This window comes from Eriocheir sinensis, chromosome 33 (genome assembly GCF_024679095.1).
Source record: "Eriocheir sinensis breed Jianghai 21 chromosome 33, ASM2467909v1, whole genome shotgun sequence".
Taxonomy (NCBI): domain Eukaryota; kingdom Metazoa; phylum Arthropoda; class Malacostraca; order Decapoda; family Varunidae; genus Eriocheir; species Eriocheir sinensis.
Window position 1 is genome coordinate 12,089,595 of NC_066541.1, and position 18,179 is coordinate 12,107,773.

Here is an 18,179-nt window from a genome sequence, read left to right on the forward strand (position 1 = left end):
GCAGGTATTGGGTATATGTGGTACCTGGGACCTCATGGGGGCAGCATCCTCATCTCACATCATCCCTTCTGGCTTCAAATAAGAGACTGACACAGGAATAATGAATGATGTAGAAAAATAATCAGAGGCAAAAATAATCCGAATTAAAATATATCATCAAAGAACCTGGTGTCCTTCAACGCCTCAAAAAAACAGTTTCTCCACCTATCCACTCTTCACAATCTTCCAAACAACTGTCCCCTATTCTTTGACAACACTTAGCTATCACCTTTTTCAACACTAAACATCCTCGGTCTATCCTAAACTCAAAATCTCAACTGGAAACTTCACATCTCTTCTCTTACTAAATCAGCTTCCTCGAGGCTGGGCGTTCTGTACCGTCTCCGCCAGTTCTTCTCCCCCACACAGTTGCTATCCATATACAGGGGCCTTGTCCGCCCTTGTATGGAATATGCATCTCATGTGTGGGGGGGCTCCACTCACACAGCTCTCCTGGACAGAGTGGAGTCTAAGGCTTTTCGTCTCAACAGCTCTCCTCCTCATACTGAAAGTCTTCTACCTCTTAAAGTCCGCCACCATGTTGCCTCTCTTTCTATCTTCTATCGATATTTTCATGCTGACTGCTCTTCTGAACTTGCTAACTGCATGCCTCCCCCCCTTCCGTGGCCACGCTGCACACGACTTTTTACTAAAGCTCTTCCCTATACAGTCCAAACCCCTTATGCAAGAGTTAACCAGCGTCTTCATTCTTTCATCCCTCACGCTGGTAAACTCTGGAACAGCCTTCCTTCGTCTATATTTCCTCCTGCCTATTACTTGAATTCTTTCAAGAGGAGGGTATCAAGACACCTCTCCTTCCGAAACTGACCTCTCTTTTGGGCGCTTATTACATTAGTCTTTGTGGGAACAGCGATTAGCGGGCTTTTTTTTTTTATACACCTTTTTTTGTCGCCCTTGAGCTGTTTCTTTAGACGTAAAAAATAAAAAATAAATAAATAAAATAACCTACTTCTATGCTCTCATTCTCATCCCTCAGAGCTGTTTCCACGCGCATGGTGGCCGGCATGTGGTGGTTCTTCACCCTCATCATGATCTCCTCCTACACGGCCAACCTCGCCGCCTTCCTCACCGTCGAGCGCATGGAGTCGCCCATCGAGAACGCTGAAGACCTCGCCAACCAGGACAAGATCAAATACGGCTCCATGGCCACGGGCACCACCTTCGCCTTCTTCAGGTAGCCAGGACACGGGAGAAGGAAGAGTGCAGTGTTGTTTGTATTACTAGAAGAAGGAGGAAAGGAGAAGCAGGGAGAAACAAGCAAGAGGAAGGTGTAGGTAAAAGACGTTAGGTATAGGAAAATGAGTTTACTTAGGCCATATGAGAAGGAAAGAAGTGCAGGGTTGTTTGTATTAGAAGAAGGAGGAAAGGTGAAGCAGGGAGAAACAAGCAAGAGAAAGGTGTGCAAGAAGTTAGGTATATGAAAATGAGTTACTACTTAGGCCATATGAGAAGGAAAGAAGTGCAGGGTTGTTCGTAATGAGAGGAGGAAAAAGAGAAGTGAAGCAGGGAAGATGAGGAGGAAGGTGTAGACAGATGTAGGAAGGAAGAAGAAACATGGGGGTTAGTGGTAGTGAAGAAAATTGAGGTAGCCAGGCCATGGGAAAAGGGAAGAAGTGCAGGGTTGTTTGTAATGAGAGGAGGAAGACGAGAGGTGTTCAGGGAAGACGAGGAGGAAGGTGTAGTTGATAAATGTAGGAAGGAAGAAGAAAAATGAGCGTTAGCATTAGTGAAGAAGATTGAGGTAGCCAGGCCATGGGAAAAGGGAAGAATTGCACGGTTGTTTGTACTAGGAGGAGGAAGAGGAGAGATAAAGCAGGGAAAAACAGGAGGAAAGGGTAAAAGTAGATTGTCATAAGGAGAGGTAGCTAGGCCATGGAAGGAGATCATAAGTGCAGTGATGTTTGTATTAGGAGGAACAAGAAAGGTGAAGCACGAAAAACAATTGGAAGGCATACGAGCAGTTAAGCGTAGGAGCGTAAGTTTGTAATCACATGAAGAGATATGACTGTTAGGGAGGTATGCTCAGACGCTTCCTCCTCACAACAAATATTTTCAAATGCCACAAAGGTTATCAGAAAGGTTTCCACCACCAGGGTCATGAATCTACCCATGGAAATACCCACAACTCCTATGAAAGCCTTATCAAATGTGTGTGTGTGAGCCCTGAAACGTTTAAGAATATGGCCCTTAGTTTTAGTGAAGGAGAGAGAGGTAACCAGCCCATTGGAGGAGAGGACAAGTGTGTTTAGCTGCATGGAAATGTACTCAAGGGGACTGCCAGGAGTGGTGGTGGTGGGGAGTGAGTGAAGCAACGTGCCCTCAGATGTGTGCTCCCCATCAGTTAGTTAGAAGAATAGATGTTAGTGGTCAAATGAAGAGGCGTTAGTGGTCAAATGAAAAGATGTTTGTGGTCAAATTAAAAGATGTTAGTGGTCAAATGAAGAGGCGTTAGTGGTCAAATGAAGAGATGTTAGTGGTCAAATGAAGAGATGTTAGTGGTCAAATGAAGAGATGTTAGTGGTCAAATGAAGAGGCGTTAGTGGTCAAATGAAGAGATGTTAGTGGTCAAATGAAGAGATGTTAGTGGTCAAATGAAGAGATGTTAGTGGTCAAATGAAGAGATGTTAGTGGTCAAATGAAGAGATGTTAGTGGTCAAATAAAGAGGCGTTAGTGGTCAAATAAAGAGGCGTTAGTGGTCAAATGAAGAGGCGTTAGTGGTCAAATAAAGAGATGTTAGTGGTCAAATGAAGATGTGTTAGTGGTTAGATATACAATGAAAGAAGCCTCACCTCCCCCCCTTCCCCCCCACAGGGACTCCAGCCTCCCCACCTACGTCAGGATGTGGAACTTTATGAAGGACGCCAAGCCCTCGGTGTTCGTCGGTTCCAACCATGAGGGCGTTCTGAGGGTGCAGGTGTGTGTGTGTGTGTGTGTGTGTGTGTGTGTGTGTGTGTAATAATTAAAAGTGCAGGAAGTTTTAAGTCACTATGTAAGATCAAAGGTGTTAAGTCAGTTTTATTTTTGTCTGTCTGTCTCTGTCTCTTTCTGTCTCTGTCTCTCTTCCCTTCCTTCCTCTCCTTCTTTATCTCCTCCCCCTTCCTGACATTGCACTCTCCATCTCTTATTTTTATTCTCTGTGTTCCTCTGTGTCTTTCCCTCCTATCTTCTTTCTCCCTCTCTTTCCTCCTCTTTCCTTCTTCCTCTTGCTTTCTCCTTCTTTACCTCCCTCTCTCTCCCTTATCTCCTCCCCCTTCCTGACATTGCACTCTCCATCTCTTATTTTTATTCTCTGTGTTCCTCTGTGTCTTTCCCTCCTATCTTCTTTCTCCCTCTCTTTCCTCCTCTTTCCTTCTTCCTCTTGCTTTCTCCTTCTTTACCTCCCTCTCTCTCCCTTATCTCCTCCCCCTTCCTGACATTGCACTCTCCATCTCTTATTTTTATTCTCTGTGTTCCTCTGTGTCTTTCCCTCCTATCTTCTTTCTCCCTCTCTTTCCTCCTCTTTCCTTCTTCCTCTTGCTTTCTCCTTCTCTACCTCCCTCTCTCTCCCACTGCTTCTCTGCGCCTCTTCTCCTCTTCCTCCTCCTTTTGCTCTCCCCTTCCTCCTCCTTTCCTTTCTATCTCTTTCTCGCTGTGTCTCTCTTCTTTTCCTTTTTGCTTTTCCCTTCTATCTTCTTTCTTCTTTTCTTTCCTCCTCTGTTCTTTATCCTCTCTATCTCCTTCCCAACTTTACTCTCCCTCTTTCTCTCTCATTCCCTTCTTCCTCCTCTCTCTCTCTCCCTGTGTCTGTTTCCCATTCTCCCTCTCCCACTACCCTTTATCTCTCTTCTCTCTCCTTCTCTTTCCTCCGTTGTTTTTCTTCCTATTGCTTTTTCCATCCCTACATCCCTCTCCCACATTTCACCCTCCTTTTGCTTTCTTTCTCTCTTCCTCCTCCTCTCCCTCTCTCTGTCTGTATTTCTCTCCCATTCTCCCTCTCCCACTCCCTCTTCTTCCTCCCGCCCTCAGGAATCCAATGGGAAGTACGCCTACCTCATGGAATCGACGTCCATTGAATATGTGATTGAAAGGAACTGTGATCTGACGCAGGTTGGCGGACTTCTCGACTCCAAGAGCTACGGCATTGCCCTCCGAAACCGTAAGGCTTGTGGGAAGGGACGGGAAGAGAAGGGAAGGGGTGGGAATGGAAGGGATGGTTTATAGAAGGAAGGGAAGGGAAGGGAGGGAAAGGAAGGGAAGGGGTGGGGATGGAAGGGATGGTTTAGAGAAGGATTGGATGGGAACGGAAGGGAAGGGGTGGGAATGGAAGAGATGGTTTAGAGAAGGAAGGGAAGGGAAGGGATGGGATGGGAAAGGGAAGGAAAGGGATGACATTGAGAAGAAAGGGAAGGAGAGGGAAGGGAAGGAAAGGAAAAGTTTGGTATGGGATGAGCATGAAAAGAAAGGGAAGGAAGGGAAGGGAAGGGAAGGAAAGGAAAGGAAGGGGAAGGAAGGGAAGGAAAGGAAAGGAAAAGAAGGCAAGGGAAGGAAAGGAATGGGATGTGTATGAAAGGGAAGAGATAGGTAAGGAAGGAAAGAGAAGAGAAGGAAGGGGAAGGGAGAGGAGGGGATATTAATCATTGAAGGATAACTTAGGATATTGCCACCACCACCACCACCACCACCTATCCCTACCACCTCTCTGTTGACCCCACCCCACCTCTCCACTAACCCAAGTCTCCCCACACCCTCCTCTAACCCCTCTCTCCTCCACTGACCTCTCCCTCTCACTAACCCTTTCCTACCCCAACCCATGTCTCCCCCCCACCACTAACCCCTCCACACCCACTAACCTCTCTCCCACTAACCCCTCTCTCCCCCACTAACCTCTCCCTCTCACTAACCCTTTCCTACCCCAACCCATGTCTCCCCCCCACCACTAACCCCTCCACACCCACTAACCTCTCTCCCACTAACCCCTCTCTCCTCCACTAACCTCTCCCTCTCACTAACCCTTTCCTACCCCAACCCATGTCTCTCCACCACTAATCCCTCCACACCCACTAACCTCTCTCCCACTAACCCCTCTCCCCCACTAACCTCTCCCTCTCACTAACCCTGTCCTACCCCAATCCATGTCTCCCCCCCACCACTAACCCCTCCACACCCACTAACCTCTCTCCCCACTAACCCCTCTCTCCCCCACTAACCCTTTCCTACCCCAACCCATGTCTCCCCCACCACTAACCCCTCCACACCCACTAACCTCTCTCCCCACTAACCCCCTCTCTCCCCCACTAACCCCCACAGGCTCCCCCTACACCAGTGCCATTAGTAGTGCCATTCTGTCCCTCCAAGAGACCTCCACCATAGAGCTGCTGAAGCGGAAGTGGTGGAGCGGCGGCAAAGACAAACGCTGCCCCAGTAGCAAGGTAACGGTGCTTGTCTGTGTTGGTCTGTGCTTGTGTTCCCCGGTCTTCACTGCCTTCACCTCCACCAGTTATGTGTCTCCTCTCTCACCTTTCATTTCTTCCATTTTTTACTTCTTGTCCTTTTCCTCTTTTTACTTCTTGTTCTTTTCCTCTCATACCTTTCATTGCCTCTCTCTTCTTGCTATGTACTCTTAATTTCCTCTCCCTCTTCTTGCTCTTCTTTTCTCACACTTCTCTTTCTCCTCTTCTCGCTCATCTTTTTCTTACACTTCTCACTGCCTCCTCTTCTTACTCATTCCTTTTCTTCTTTCTTTTCTTGCACCTGTACACTTATGCGAAGCAGTGGCAGAATGGTCAGTTTGCGGTCATGGTGTCTTGGAGGACTCGGGTTCATTCACGCCTGTCTCTACAAGCTGATAATTTTCAGTAATTGCTGAGTGTCTTAAAACTACCTACATGTTATCCTGCAGACCATCTGTCAACCTGGACTCAAACAAAACTCTCTAGAGAGAAGCAAAGATGAGTTCTGGAGTACAGAATGAACCAAGCAAGATGGCGCCACCATAAACACTTGCCTGCACCATTAATGGCTGGGGCCAACTATCAGGCCCCATCAAGAAAACCTGGAGGTGCTACAGGCTGGATGTAAAAAAAGAAAAAAGAAAAAGAAAATCTTTCTCCTCCTTTTCTCTCATTCTTTATCATCAGCATCAGTATTACCTCTCTCTGCTTATCATTTTTCCCTCCTCTTCTTCATCATGTTCTCCTACCTTCACAACCCCACCTATCACATCATACATCACCTCACAGTAATCCGTCACACTCCCTTCAGGCTCAACCTACAAGAGTAAGCTGGATGAGGCAATTCTGGCGCTGCAGGAGAACGGGACGCTGCACATACTGAAGGAGAAGTGGTTCAAGCAGAAAAGAGGGGGAGGGAGGTGTAAGGTAAAGCAGAGGCTGGGACAGAGGGAGGGAATATAACAAAAGAGCGAGGCTGCGCTTACTGACTCCAGCGGCTGAAGCTCAAACTAATGCATTGGTTTGATGTGTGCTCCTGTGTGGTGACTAACGCCATAACTGATTACCATAGAGCAGTGTTTGGTAACCTGGGGTGCTTGCTCTCCCACTGGTGCTGAAACTGAGTCCAGGTTCTGCGGAGAGTGACATTGCTTCAGGAAGAGTGACCTTCTGGTGCCTAAACCCGACCTAACCTTCTCTTTCATCTGATTGGTTTTGCATGTTAATATCTTTGACTTTTAGTGTTTTAACCTGGTAGCAGCGATGGGCCAAATTTGTGGCTTTACCATATAGCAGCGATGGGCCAAATTTGTGGCTTTACCATATAGCAGCGATGGGCAAAATTTGTGGCTTTACCATATAGCAGTGATGGGCCAAATTTGTGGCTTTACCATATAGCAGCGATGGGCCAAATTTGTGGCTTTACCATATAGCAGTGATGGGCCAAATTTGTGGCTTTACCATATAGCAGCGATGGGCCAAATTTGTGGCTTTACCATATAGCAGCGATGGGCCAAATTTGTGGCTTTACCATATAGCAGCGATGGGCCAAATTTGTGGCTTTACCATATAGCAACAACGGGCCAAATTTGTGCCATGATATAAACCCCCCAAAATTGATGATGCATAAACTGATCACAAATGCTTTGATATTTATTATGAAATGGTTTGTGTGAGTGATGATTTTTTCTCATTTGTCTTGCTTAGAGGGACCATTAAGAAACATGATCCCCGCTGCTACCGGGTTAAGCATCAACAAAATTTATCATCAAACAACATTTTATATTGATTTCATGGAGCTGTAGCCAACTAAACCATTTTCTATTTCTGATTGGAGAAATGAGTAATATCTAAGGGAGGAAAAAACATATATTGAAGGTATGAGGGAAGAAAACGAAGGGGAGAGGAAAAGAACTATAGAGATAAGAGACAAATCCTAACAGGGGAAGCTAACATGTTCTTACCTAATCTAACTTAACCATACCCATCTCTACGATACTGAACACCTTGCAGGAGGAGGCCGGAGGGAGCAGCATGGCCAGCGAATTGAACCTGTCAAACGTGGGCGGCGTTTTCGTGGTCCTGATGGGCGGGATGGGCCTGGCGCTAGTGGTGGCAATTGGGGAGTTCGTACTGGAGTGCTGGGAAATTGCCAAGGACGACCAGGTGGGTGGAGGGCAGGGAGTGAGTCGTGAGGCGGTGGGCGTAAGAACGAATGTGAAGGTGGAATAGCGTTAAGGGCAGAGGGCAGGAGTACAAGTAGATGTGTGTTGGGAAGTTCTGTTGGGGGGGTAGGGGAAGGGAGAGGGTAGGAGAGGGGTATAGTAGGAAGTCATATGGAAATGTTGGGGGGATAGGTGGAAGGGGAGGGGAGGGGAAGAAGCAAGGAGGGAGGGATGAGGGAAAGTAGGGGTGAGGAAGTGAGGGTAGGAGAAAGATGGGTTAAGGGTGTTTGGAAATTAGCATGACCAGGTGAGGAGAAAGAAGTCAGGTAGTGTTGGTGGTGGTGGAAAATAGAGGAAAAGAAATACCATCCAACACTAATCTAACTCACTCTTCTCCCCTTTATAACAAATTCCACCGATGAAGATTTGTGTATTAGGAATGAAAGACAAGGATGAATTAGTGTGTTAAGGATAATGGATATTTACCTTGTTGTATTTACCTAGTTGTTGTTTTACAGGCCCTGGGCTTACGCTTCAGTGGTCCCGTCTCTGTATCTGTATTTGTCCAACTTTTCCTTAAAGCTTTGCACACTCTTCGCCGATACTACATCCTCACTTAGTCTGTTCCAAACCTCTATATTTCTTTGCAGGAAGCTATATTTCTTTATGTCTCTCAAGCATCTTCCTTTCCTCAAGTTTTTACTGTGTCCTCTTGTGTTCCTGGTGTTTATATTCCTTCTTTTATTGGTAACTCCTCATTATCAACTTCTTCCATTTTGCTCAGTAACTTATAAATTTGTATTAGGTCTCCCCTTTCTGAATGTAGCCTTGTGTGTTGAGAATGAACCATGACATTTAGACACAGAAACATCCTCCACGACACATCTGACTCACCTCTTCCCTCCACAACAGATCCCGCTGATGACTATCCTGAACCAAGAGCTCCGATTCGTCCTCAAGTGCAAGGGGTCGTCCAAGCCGGTGAGGAAGAAAGTCAACGAGTCCGAGGCGGCCAGCACCAGCAACAACATCTACGGGTCCGATGTCTACAACTACTCCAGCAAGAACACCTTCACCTGATTGCCGGATGTGACGTCTCGCCCTGACGTCACAGAAGAAGAGCTCGGACAGTGGGCCCTCCCTAACTATGTGCCGCCCCCGCCCTCCCCAGTCATCCACGGCAGCAGCACCTCCTCCCAGGGCCACTGCCACCCCAGACTCCACCTCCATCACCACATCCATACGCACCCTACCCATGTTCCTCAGTGCCCCGACAGCCCTCAGCTCCTCCATCTCTCCTCCACACCTCATGCCTCCCACAGCACCACCCCCTGCAAGCATAACAACCACAACAACCACAACAATTCCTCCCTCTTGTACTGTGGCCCCAGCAGAGAGACGTCCCCCTCGGTTAACCAGAGCGAGGAGACGTGCGACGCGGGCAGTGTGAAGCAGAATAAGGAGTGGTCATGAGCGCCGGCACCCTGTAGGGACGTGTGGGAGGGCGGTGTGCTGCCTTGCGCCTCCCACGATGAGAAGAGATGATGGTTGTAGCTCTAGGGGGATGCTGAGAAGAGAGAATGACTGTAGTTCTAGGGGGAATATGAGAAGAGATGACTAGTTTTATGGGGAATGTGAGAAGAGATGGTGATTAGGTTTAGAGGCAATGCTGAAGAGGAATGATGACTGTGTTGTTTTAAGGGGATGCTGAGAAGAGATGACTAGTTTTAGGGGGAATGTGAGAAGAGATGACTAGTTTTAGGAGGAATGTGAGAAGAGATGGTGATTAGTTTTAGAGGCAGTGCTGAAGAGGGATGATGACTGTGGTGTTTTAAGGGGATGCTGAGAAGAGAATTAGTTTTGGGGTTATGCAGAGTAGAAATGATGACTAGTTTTAAGGGTATGGCTGAGAAGAGATGAAGATTGTGCTAAAAAGATGATGGATGTAGTTTTGAGGCAATACCGAGATGATGACTGTAGTTTCTGGGGCAATAATGAGATGACTAGTTTTAAGGGCAATAATGCAAAAAGGACGATGAGTATTTTTTAGAGGCAATACTGAGAATAGATGTTCACTAATTTTTGGGGTAATGCTAAAAAAAATGGTAAATGTAAGCTAGTTATTTTGGGGTCATTTTCTTATTCTTCTTAGATAAATATGTGCCGATGGACACAACTTTTGGATTTGTGCAAGGAAAGTAAAGAAAAGCCTTCCAGACACCGTGCTTAGAGATGTTTTATTTTTTATTATTTATTGATGTAGTGAAAGAATGAATGAATTTTTAGTCACTTTCCTAACATCACCACAAATATCGCACCACCAGAAGGGCAGGATCAGATCAGAGGTATGACACACTTCACATCTCAGTCCAGAATGATTGCCAAGCTGAATCACTCACTCCAGACAAGAGACCTTTGTGAGGGAAGCCTTCATTGCCCCGGAGTTTAGGTTTGTCCCCCAGTGCTGTGTTTTGTAAGGTCTGACTTGGTTGCCACAACACATGCAGAGAAGTTCTAGGAAAGATTAAATTGATTTTTACTTAAGTGACTGCAATTTTTGCTTGTTTATTTGGAGAGACATTAGTGGAGGTGTTTTAAGATGGGAGAGAAACAGAGCTGAGGCTGGATGCACCGAAGTGATGATGAATTCTTCTGTGTATTTATATATATAGAGTTGTTTCTGGAGGTGTTTGTGGGACAGGGAGAGATGGAGCCTCGGCTGGACTTCCTCACTACCTCACCCCCCAACCCCCCAACCCCCCGCCACTCCCGACCCTGCCCCTCCGAGCTCACGAGAGTCTTGGCTTGTCGTATTAAGGAACTCTTGTTTTGGCATGTCAGCCTCAGCCAAGCAGCCCAGGGCTGTGGAAGCTGACTCATGTTTGTGCCAAACACTCTTGTTGGCATCTGTGTTGCTGAGAGCCGCAGCAAAGCTCCCTCTGGTGGATGAGGTGCCTGTGTGTGTGCACCTGTACACTTGTTCATTGTGTCTGTGTCCTCCACACCTGAGGACACCTGCGTGAGCCACAGATGCTCACCTGGCCCCTGTGTGGGGTGTGGCTGGCAGTGGTGTGCCAGCCAGGCCCAGGGCAGCCCAGAGACTCACCAGCGCTGTGCTCTGCCAGGGCAGAAATTTGTTGTGCTCACAGATGCCAACACAAGATGCATATTTGTGTTGTGTATTTTTTACTCAACTATATTTTGAGATTATCTTTGTTGAGTTTTGAGCATTGCACAAAGTGCAATTTTTGAGAAGCTATAATGTAGCTTTTTATATAACTTGTAAGGCAACTTTTCAATTTGGGTCCCAGAGGGATCTTTGTCATGTGACAGACCTTAGTATTCTGACTCAGAAAGATGCAGAAGTCCTTCTGTCCTCTGTACGGCAGCCTGTAAGGAGCTGTGTTGCTGACTACCTTATTTGTTGACCTGTTTCATCATACCTTCCTCAGAGAAAACTCATCATTATTTTGTTAATGTTTCCTGCTGTCCATCACCATTCCTCTGGTGGTGGACACTCCTCACCTCTCACCTCATCACCACCATTGCCAGCACCGCCATCACTGTTGTTTCCATTGCGATGATTGAGACATTCTTCACCCGTCACCGTGCATGCAGTATTGTTGTAAAGTTGACGGGACGTCGTACGACTCGTCGACTTGTAGTCACGAGGAACTTTTCGTTACTCGCGTCATTCTAGTGTTATGTTAGCATCGTTGTAATAACTATTTCCAATATGTAATGCCTTCTTAAGAGCATAGTATACAAAGCTGTCAGTATTGTGTGCCTCCCTTGCTGTTACATATTCTGTAGTTTGAGGTGAGTCTGGCTTTTATAGTTCTGTCTGTGTTACGTGTGTCTTGGGAAGCCCTGACTGGATGGAATAGAAGAATGAAGCTTGAGGCACTCGGCCACCATGCAGCTGTTAGTCTGTGGGGGAAGTGTGAACTGTGCAGGTGCTGTAGGTGTTAGGATGTGCGAGGGAAACCTTAATTGGTAAAAGTGAATGGCTCAAGCACAGAAAAGAGAGGAAGTTTAATAAACTTCAATAAACTCAGTTGATAACAGAAATGTTGAATGAAGAGAAGGGAGTGAAGTGTAACAGTGCTGAGACAACTGCTTGATGTGTGAAAGTAAACAAACTGATTATAGATTGATGAGTGGGATGAGAGCAGATCACAATGATTATAGGACATGAGTGGCCATGAAGAAGTAAGTCTGCTTGATATGTCTGATATGCAATAAAAAGCCATTATGGACTATATACCTTAGAGTAGGAAAGAAAAAAAAAGAAGTGTTTGCAAGAAATGAGTGGCTGAAAATAATGGTCTACTTGGTAATTATATGTCTGTCTGATGTACGGTGATGTGCCCCCATCATATGCCCTGATTAACTGATTGATTGATGTGTAAAAGAAAATCAAATTGGATCATAGAATAGAGGAGACGACAAACTAATAGGAAGTGCTTGCAAGAAATGAGTGGCAGGAAACAATTGAGTCTGCTTGATATAGACCGGCAAAGTTATTTCTTGCGTGTGATAAAGAAAATTCACTTCCCAAGAACTGATCTGTAAATATTGCTCCTGGACCCACCGAGCACACCACTGTAGCTTCCCTGTTGCGTGATGGGACGAAGATATATATTTCTTGCTGATCCAGTGGGAGAGAACAGCCGTGGAAGGAGATTATTACCTTGTCTGTCTAGTCCGTGTATGTGCCGCGCTCTCTGTTTATGCAACCTTCCTTCTTTCCTTCCTTTCCCTCTCCTCCACCTTACACAACCTTCCCTCTTTCCTTCCTTACCCTCTCCTCCACCTTACGCAACCTTCCCTCTTTCCTTCCTTTCCCTCTCCTCCACCTTACGCAACCTTCCCTCTTTCCTTCCTTTCCCTCTCCTCCACCTTACGCAACCTTCCCTCTTTCCTTCCTTACCCTCTCCTCCACCTTACACAACCTTCAATCTTTCCTTCCTTTCCCTCTCCTCCACCTCCTTCCTTTCCCTCTCCTCCACCTTAATCAACCTTCCCTCTTTCCTTCCTTTCCCTCTCCTCCACCTTTTACAAAACTTCCTTCCTTACCCTCTCCTCCACCTTACACAACCTTCAATCTTTCCTTCCTTTCCCTCTCCTCCACCTTATGCAACCTTCCCTCTTTCCTTCCTTACCCTCTCCTCCACCCTCACCATCACCCTCACTCCCCTCACCACCCAGAGACTCCGTGCAAAGTCATACCACCTCCACTTGTCTGCTGCTTACAAAATGAGGTCAGTTTGTTAAAAAAGGAATCTTCACCCAATTGTAATGTTGCCGAAAATGATTGAACAAATGTTAGATGATGGGGTTTCAGAGACCATGTGTAGTATTGTTAAGTTTACCAGTGAAAAGGAGTTAGAAAATTTATTTGCAGATGGCTGATTGATTGGTTGATACATTTCCTTGTTGGATAAAAGATAGAGAGACGAAGTGCTTGCCATTCCAATCCCTTAAGCAATATGAGGAGGTATGGTACAAAGTTAGAAAAAAACTATAGAAAATACAGATTCAGTGCTGGAAAAGGCAAAGAAATTAGAGGATATGTCTTAATTGGCACAACTTTCATTGTACCACACCATAGTAATTAAATATAATGAACGTATATACAGTGTTGAGTATAGCAGGAGAGGAGCACACCGAGAATTAACATCTTGGAGCAAACTTTAAAGCAAAAATAGAAAAAAAAAGTATTGATTCTGTGCCTAGAAATGTAAAGACAGCAGACGGTTGGTGTTGTCAGCCCCTCACAGCAAGATCCCGGGTTATGAAGTCAACACAACAGGCCCATTGAATAATACTCTTTGTGAATGTACAATTAACCCGGTAGCTGCGGGGATCATATTTCTTCAAGGCCCTTCCCTCTAAGCGAGAATAATGGGAAAAAATCATCACTTACGTCAACCATTTCATAATATATATCAACGCATTTGTGATCAGTTTATGCATCATCTATTTTTGGGGGGTTTATATTATGGCAAAAATTTGGCCCGTCGCTGGTACACGGTAAAGCCACAAATTTGGCCCGTCGCTGGTACATGGTAAAGCCACAAATTTGGCCCGTCGCTGGTACATGGTAAAGCCACAAATTTGGCCCGTCGCTGGTACATGGTAAAGCCACAAATTTGGCCCGTCGCTGGAACACGGTAAAGCCACAAATTTGGCCGTCGCTGGAACACGGTAAAGCCACAAATTTGGCCCGTCGCTGCTACCGGGTTAAGAACATAAGAACATAAGGAGTCTGCAATGAGCTGGTAGACCCTTACTAGTAATCCCACCTAACGGCCTCGTGTTCAGGAGGACGCGAGTTCAATCCCCGCCCGGTGCCACCAAGCTGGGATTTTTCAGCCGCCGCCGAGTGGCTTAAAACTACCCACATGCTGTCCAGAAGACCACCTATCAACCCGGACTCTAGATTCAAGGATCAAAAATGAGCTCTGGGAGGGCAGCATGAGCCAATGCAAGATGGCGCCACTAACACTCCGCCCGCCTGCAGAACGACCATCAGGACCCACCGGAATGAAGCCTTGACCGACCATCAGGATCCACTGGAAGAAGCCTACCGTACGTAGGCAGCAATGTAAAAAAAAAACCTCACTATCCATGAATTTATCCAACCTCTTCTTGAATATATTTGTATTGGCTGAGTAAGGCCCAAAAACTCTACATATCTACACCATTATTGAGTTCATTAGTATTTTCTTATTTGTTTATTTGATTTATACATTCATTTGTCTATCTTAATTAGTCCTTTGTGTAATTATTGATATATTTATTTAGTTATTTCAGCAGTAGTGTAGCGGACACCAGGTGGAATATTAGCTTGGCAGGTCTCTCATTCCACCTCCTCCTCCTTCTCCTCTCATTCCTCCACCTCCTCCTCTTCCTTTCATTTCTCCTCCTCCTCCTCCTTCTCCTCTCATTCCTCCACCCCTTCCTCCTCTTCCTCCTCCTCCTCCTTCTCTCATTCCACCTCCTCCTCTCATTCCTCCACCTCTTCCACCTCCTCCTCTCATTCCTCCACCTCTTCCACCTCCTCTCAATCCTCCTCCTCTTCCTCCTCCTCTCATTCCTCCACCTCCTCCTCCTCCTCTCATTCCTCCACCTCCTCCTCCTCCTCTTATTCCTCCACCTCCTCCTCCTCTCATTCCTCCATCTCCTCTTCCTCCTCTCATTCCTCCACCTCTTCCTCCTCTCATTCCTCCACCTCCTCCTCCTCCTCTCATTCCTCCACCTCCTCCTCCTCCTCATCTCATTCCTCCTCCACCTCCTCCTCCTCCTCCTCTCATATTCCTCCCCATCCTCCTCCTCCTCTCATATTCCTCCCCATCCTCCTCCTCCTCTCATATTCCTCCCCATCCTCCTCCTCATCTCATATTCCTCTCCTTGCTTGCCCGCCTAGTGCTGGAGTGCCGGAAGAGTAGCGTTCTGTGTGCTTCCTATGCCCTCTGGAGTGTTTCCTATCGTGTAAGGTCTTCTACATGATGAATAAAAAAGACTGAGACATCCTTGCTGCTTCATTGTTGGCTTAAGGACTTGGTGTAGAGACATGTTGCAGGGTTCTTTGATTCATTTATGACCATTGTTGTGCTGGAATCTACCCCCGGAGTCTTCCAGAGGCCCATAGACCCCGGGGGGAAGCAGTGTTGTGCTGGAAGATTCCCCCGGGGTCTATGGGCCTCTGGAAGACTCCGGGGGAAGCTTCCAGCACAACGATATATTTTCTAGCAAGTGTTACGTAGAGGAGAGAGCATAATTATGTCTTAGAAGTACGGAAATATACAGTAGAGGTGATGAATTGAATCTGCACATTTTCTAGAGTTACCCTTAGAAATTCTGGTTATACTGATGAAATAAGAGAGCTATTCATTATTATTGTTCCCCCATATGTATTCAACGCTATTTTCCTGCACTTTATCAACGAGTTACAAAAAGATATCCATAACGTAATAAAGTGTAGGCCCGTCGCCTCGTATCTTCCCCGCCAGAAAGCCTTTTAGTAGTAGTGGTAATAGTTTAGTCAGCTGATTGATTGACTGATAGTTTATTGTTGCAAGTAAACAATAAAGGAGAAGGGAGGAGCATGCCATCCCAACCCCCAGGCAGTACAGAGTGTGATTATACAACTAAGGATACATATGGATACTGACGAAAAAGGAGCTATTCATTATTGTTATTCTTTCTGTTGATTTCATACTATTTATTGCCATTCAACTGTCTATCAATGAGCCGCTGAAATAAATATAAAGACGGTAAACAACATAAATAATGATGTGATAAATATAGGCCCGTCGCCCCGCCTCTTTCCCGCCAGAACAGATCGATCGGCCTCCCGCCCGGCTGTCAGTGTCCCGCCGCCCGCAGGTAAGGCAAAAATTCCTGCTTTACTCTGATATCACGTATTGTTAACGCCTTACAGCTCATTTAACCCTTTCTGAAGGTGTCTGCCAGGTGGAGAGTAGTGACAGAAGGGGAATGTGCTCAAAACAGCTGGTAATGTGGCGTGTTAGGAAGTGGGAGAGTCGAGAAATACTTTGTGGTTGTTATGTTGTCATGGTAACAGGCCGCTATATACCACCTGTTGCTGTGTACCATCCCTGGCTGCTATGTATCATCCCTGGCTGCTATGTACCATCAGCAACCATATAGGAAAGGAAGAGAGTACATAGCAGCCCTACAATGGTACATATAAGCCAAAGCAGTGGTACATAGCAGCCAGCATTCGTTGTCATCCATCATTCGGTTCGTCATGGAGGGGAAGGCTGCCTGTGAGTACGATTGGAAGTTACTGGTGGTGAGTATTAACCTGATATCATCCATGCGAGTGGTAGTTGATTGTTATGCTCATCAGTCACCATGATGTGAGGCGTTTTTACGCTTACCTCCGTCATAAGAGGTTCAGCGTCCGACAGTCGGGCCGTTATGTAGTGAGGACGGATGGTGTATTGAGGCTGCAGACATGGCAAACCATTTCGTTATGGCCTTTTCCACCGTATTTTCTAGAGAGCTCTTGCTTAATCCTTATCCTTTACAGCAGTGTGATAATAAATTTATATTCAATGTCAATAGTTTTTATATTTTTCAAATAGAGAATATTTTGGCTCAATTAAAACCTACTTGTTCTGGCCATGATAGTGTTCCTTCAGTCTTTTAATTAGGGTTGCACTGATAAGCAACTTGGCCGATTACCGATGACCGATTAATCGGTACCCAATAATCGGCCGATACTGATTAATTGGCCGATTATTTAGAAATTGTAAATGTGATTAATCTTCATTAATTACTGGACACTGGTACCACAAAGTTAAAGACATACCGTATCCCTCATGTTTACAACGTTGTTTACTGCCCAACTGTCATCTTCTGTATGGAGGTCAAATCTTTCTGGTAATTTGTTACTTATTTTTTAGCCTTGCTTTGTGGAAACATCCTGATTTTAATATGTTAGAATTTGCCAGTTTTCTCATTCTTGTGGTGATCCTAGATGCTACTAGAAATGGTATTGTACAGAAAGTTTATCAATTTCTCAAGGTTTTCCTGGTCCTTTGAGTTGGAACAAGAAATAAAAAAGTTTGATTACGAAATGCGTGGCGTTAAACTCACAGGCGTTCAATGCGTTAAGGACCTGGGGGTCAAAATCGCGTCAAACCTCAAATTCTCACAGCAATGCATCGATGCAGCAAATAAAGCGAACAGAATGTTGGGCTTCATTAAAAGAAACTTTTTATTCAAGAATAAAGATGTAATACTTCCGCTCTACAATAGTTTAGTCAGACCCCACTTGGAATATGTGGTACAGTTTTGGCTCCCCACCATGCAAAGGACATTGCTAAATTAGAAGGTGTTCAGCGTCGGGCAACAAAAATGATCCCTTCCTTGCGCAACAAATCCTACGAAGAAAGGCTTTCCACCCTTAACATGTTCTCTCTTGAGAAACGTCGCCTCCGAGGAAAACTGATCAAATGTTTCAAAATACTTAATGGTTTCACGAATGTAGACAGATCAAAATTGTTTATGATCGATGTGTGCTACAGCTAGTAGGTTAAGCTCAACAGGGCTTACAGATGTGGTTAGTTTAGAGTGTCTGCAGTGCAGAGATAAGTTAATATTATTGGGTCTTTCTCATGTTAAATGGAGAGTTTACTGTACTACAACCCAGCTGTTGCACTTGCCCTGTGTCCCGTGGTAATGGGTTCTCACCCACCGCAGGCACTAGGGCTAATAGGACTGAGATGATCATCTCAATCACAGGCACATATAGCATATGCCCCCAACTTTGCTTATAGCATATGCCCCCAACTTTACTTATAGCATATGCCCCCAACTTTACTTATAGCATATGCCCCCAACTTTACTTATAGCATATGCCCCCAACTTTACTTATAGCATATGCCCCCAACTTTACTTATAGCATATGCCCCCAACTTTACATGCAAGTCTCTGATGCATATGACAGAGCTAGGAAAAAACAGATGTTTTTAAACCTTTTATTGC

At 45.6% G+C, this 18,179-nt stretch overlaps 1 protein-coding gene and 1 long non-coding RNA gene across 11 annotated transcripts in view; one reads left to right on the top strand and one right to left on the bottom strand.

Annotated features, from left to right (window-relative positions):
- The window catches only part of LOC127006744 (glutamate receptor ionotropic, kainate 2-like), a 96,604-nt gene extending 86,724 nt beyond the window's left edge, over nucleotides 1-9,880 (top strand). For 2 of the 4 annotated variants that reach the window (XM_050877029.1, XM_050877031.1), the window contains 6 exons: nucleotides 1,037-1,234; nucleotides 2,873-2,975; nucleotides 4,067-4,196; nucleotides 5,348-5,469; nucleotides 7,504-7,656; nucleotides 8,568-9,880. In XM_050877029.1, coding sequence (XP_050732986.1) covers nucleotides 1,037-1,234; nucleotides 2,873-2,975; nucleotides 4,067-4,196; nucleotides 5,348-5,469; nucleotides 7,504-7,656; nucleotides 8,568-8,735 — 874 coding nt within the window. In that variant the 3' untranslated portion in view covers nucleotides 8,736-9,880. Of the gene's footprint in view, nucleotides 1-1,036; nucleotides 1,235-2,872; nucleotides 2,976-4,066; nucleotides 4,197-5,347; nucleotides 5,470-6,301; nucleotides 6,418-7,503; nucleotides 7,657-8,567 lie in introns of all 4 variants that reach the window. The other 2 variants (XR_007759720.1, XM_050877030.1) reach the window with 2 other exon arrangements.
- A 25-nt stretch (nucleotides 9,881-9,905) lies between these two features.
- On the bottom strand, nucleotides 9,906-13,964 carry LOC127006749 (uncharacterized). 7 transcript variants are annotated; one of them, XR_007759727.1, is made up of 3 exons: nucleotides 12,833-13,964; nucleotides 12,747-12,789; nucleotides 9,906-12,643 (listed from the first exon to the last, which is right to left on the bottom strand). It is a non-coding gene; the product is annotated as an uncharacterized LOC127006749 (long non-coding RNA). The 7 variants fall into 7 exon arrangements; XR_007759731.1 differs by lacking the exon at nucleotides 12,747-12,789 and adding an exon at nucleotides 12,678-12,710 and having other exon boundaries at nucleotides 9,906-12,610; nucleotides 12,790-13,964; XR_007759726.1 differs by adding an exon at nucleotides 12,678-12,710 and having other exon boundaries at nucleotides 9,906-12,610; nucleotides 12,747-13,964.
- Nucleotides 13,965-18,179: the final 4,215 nt, after the last annotated feature.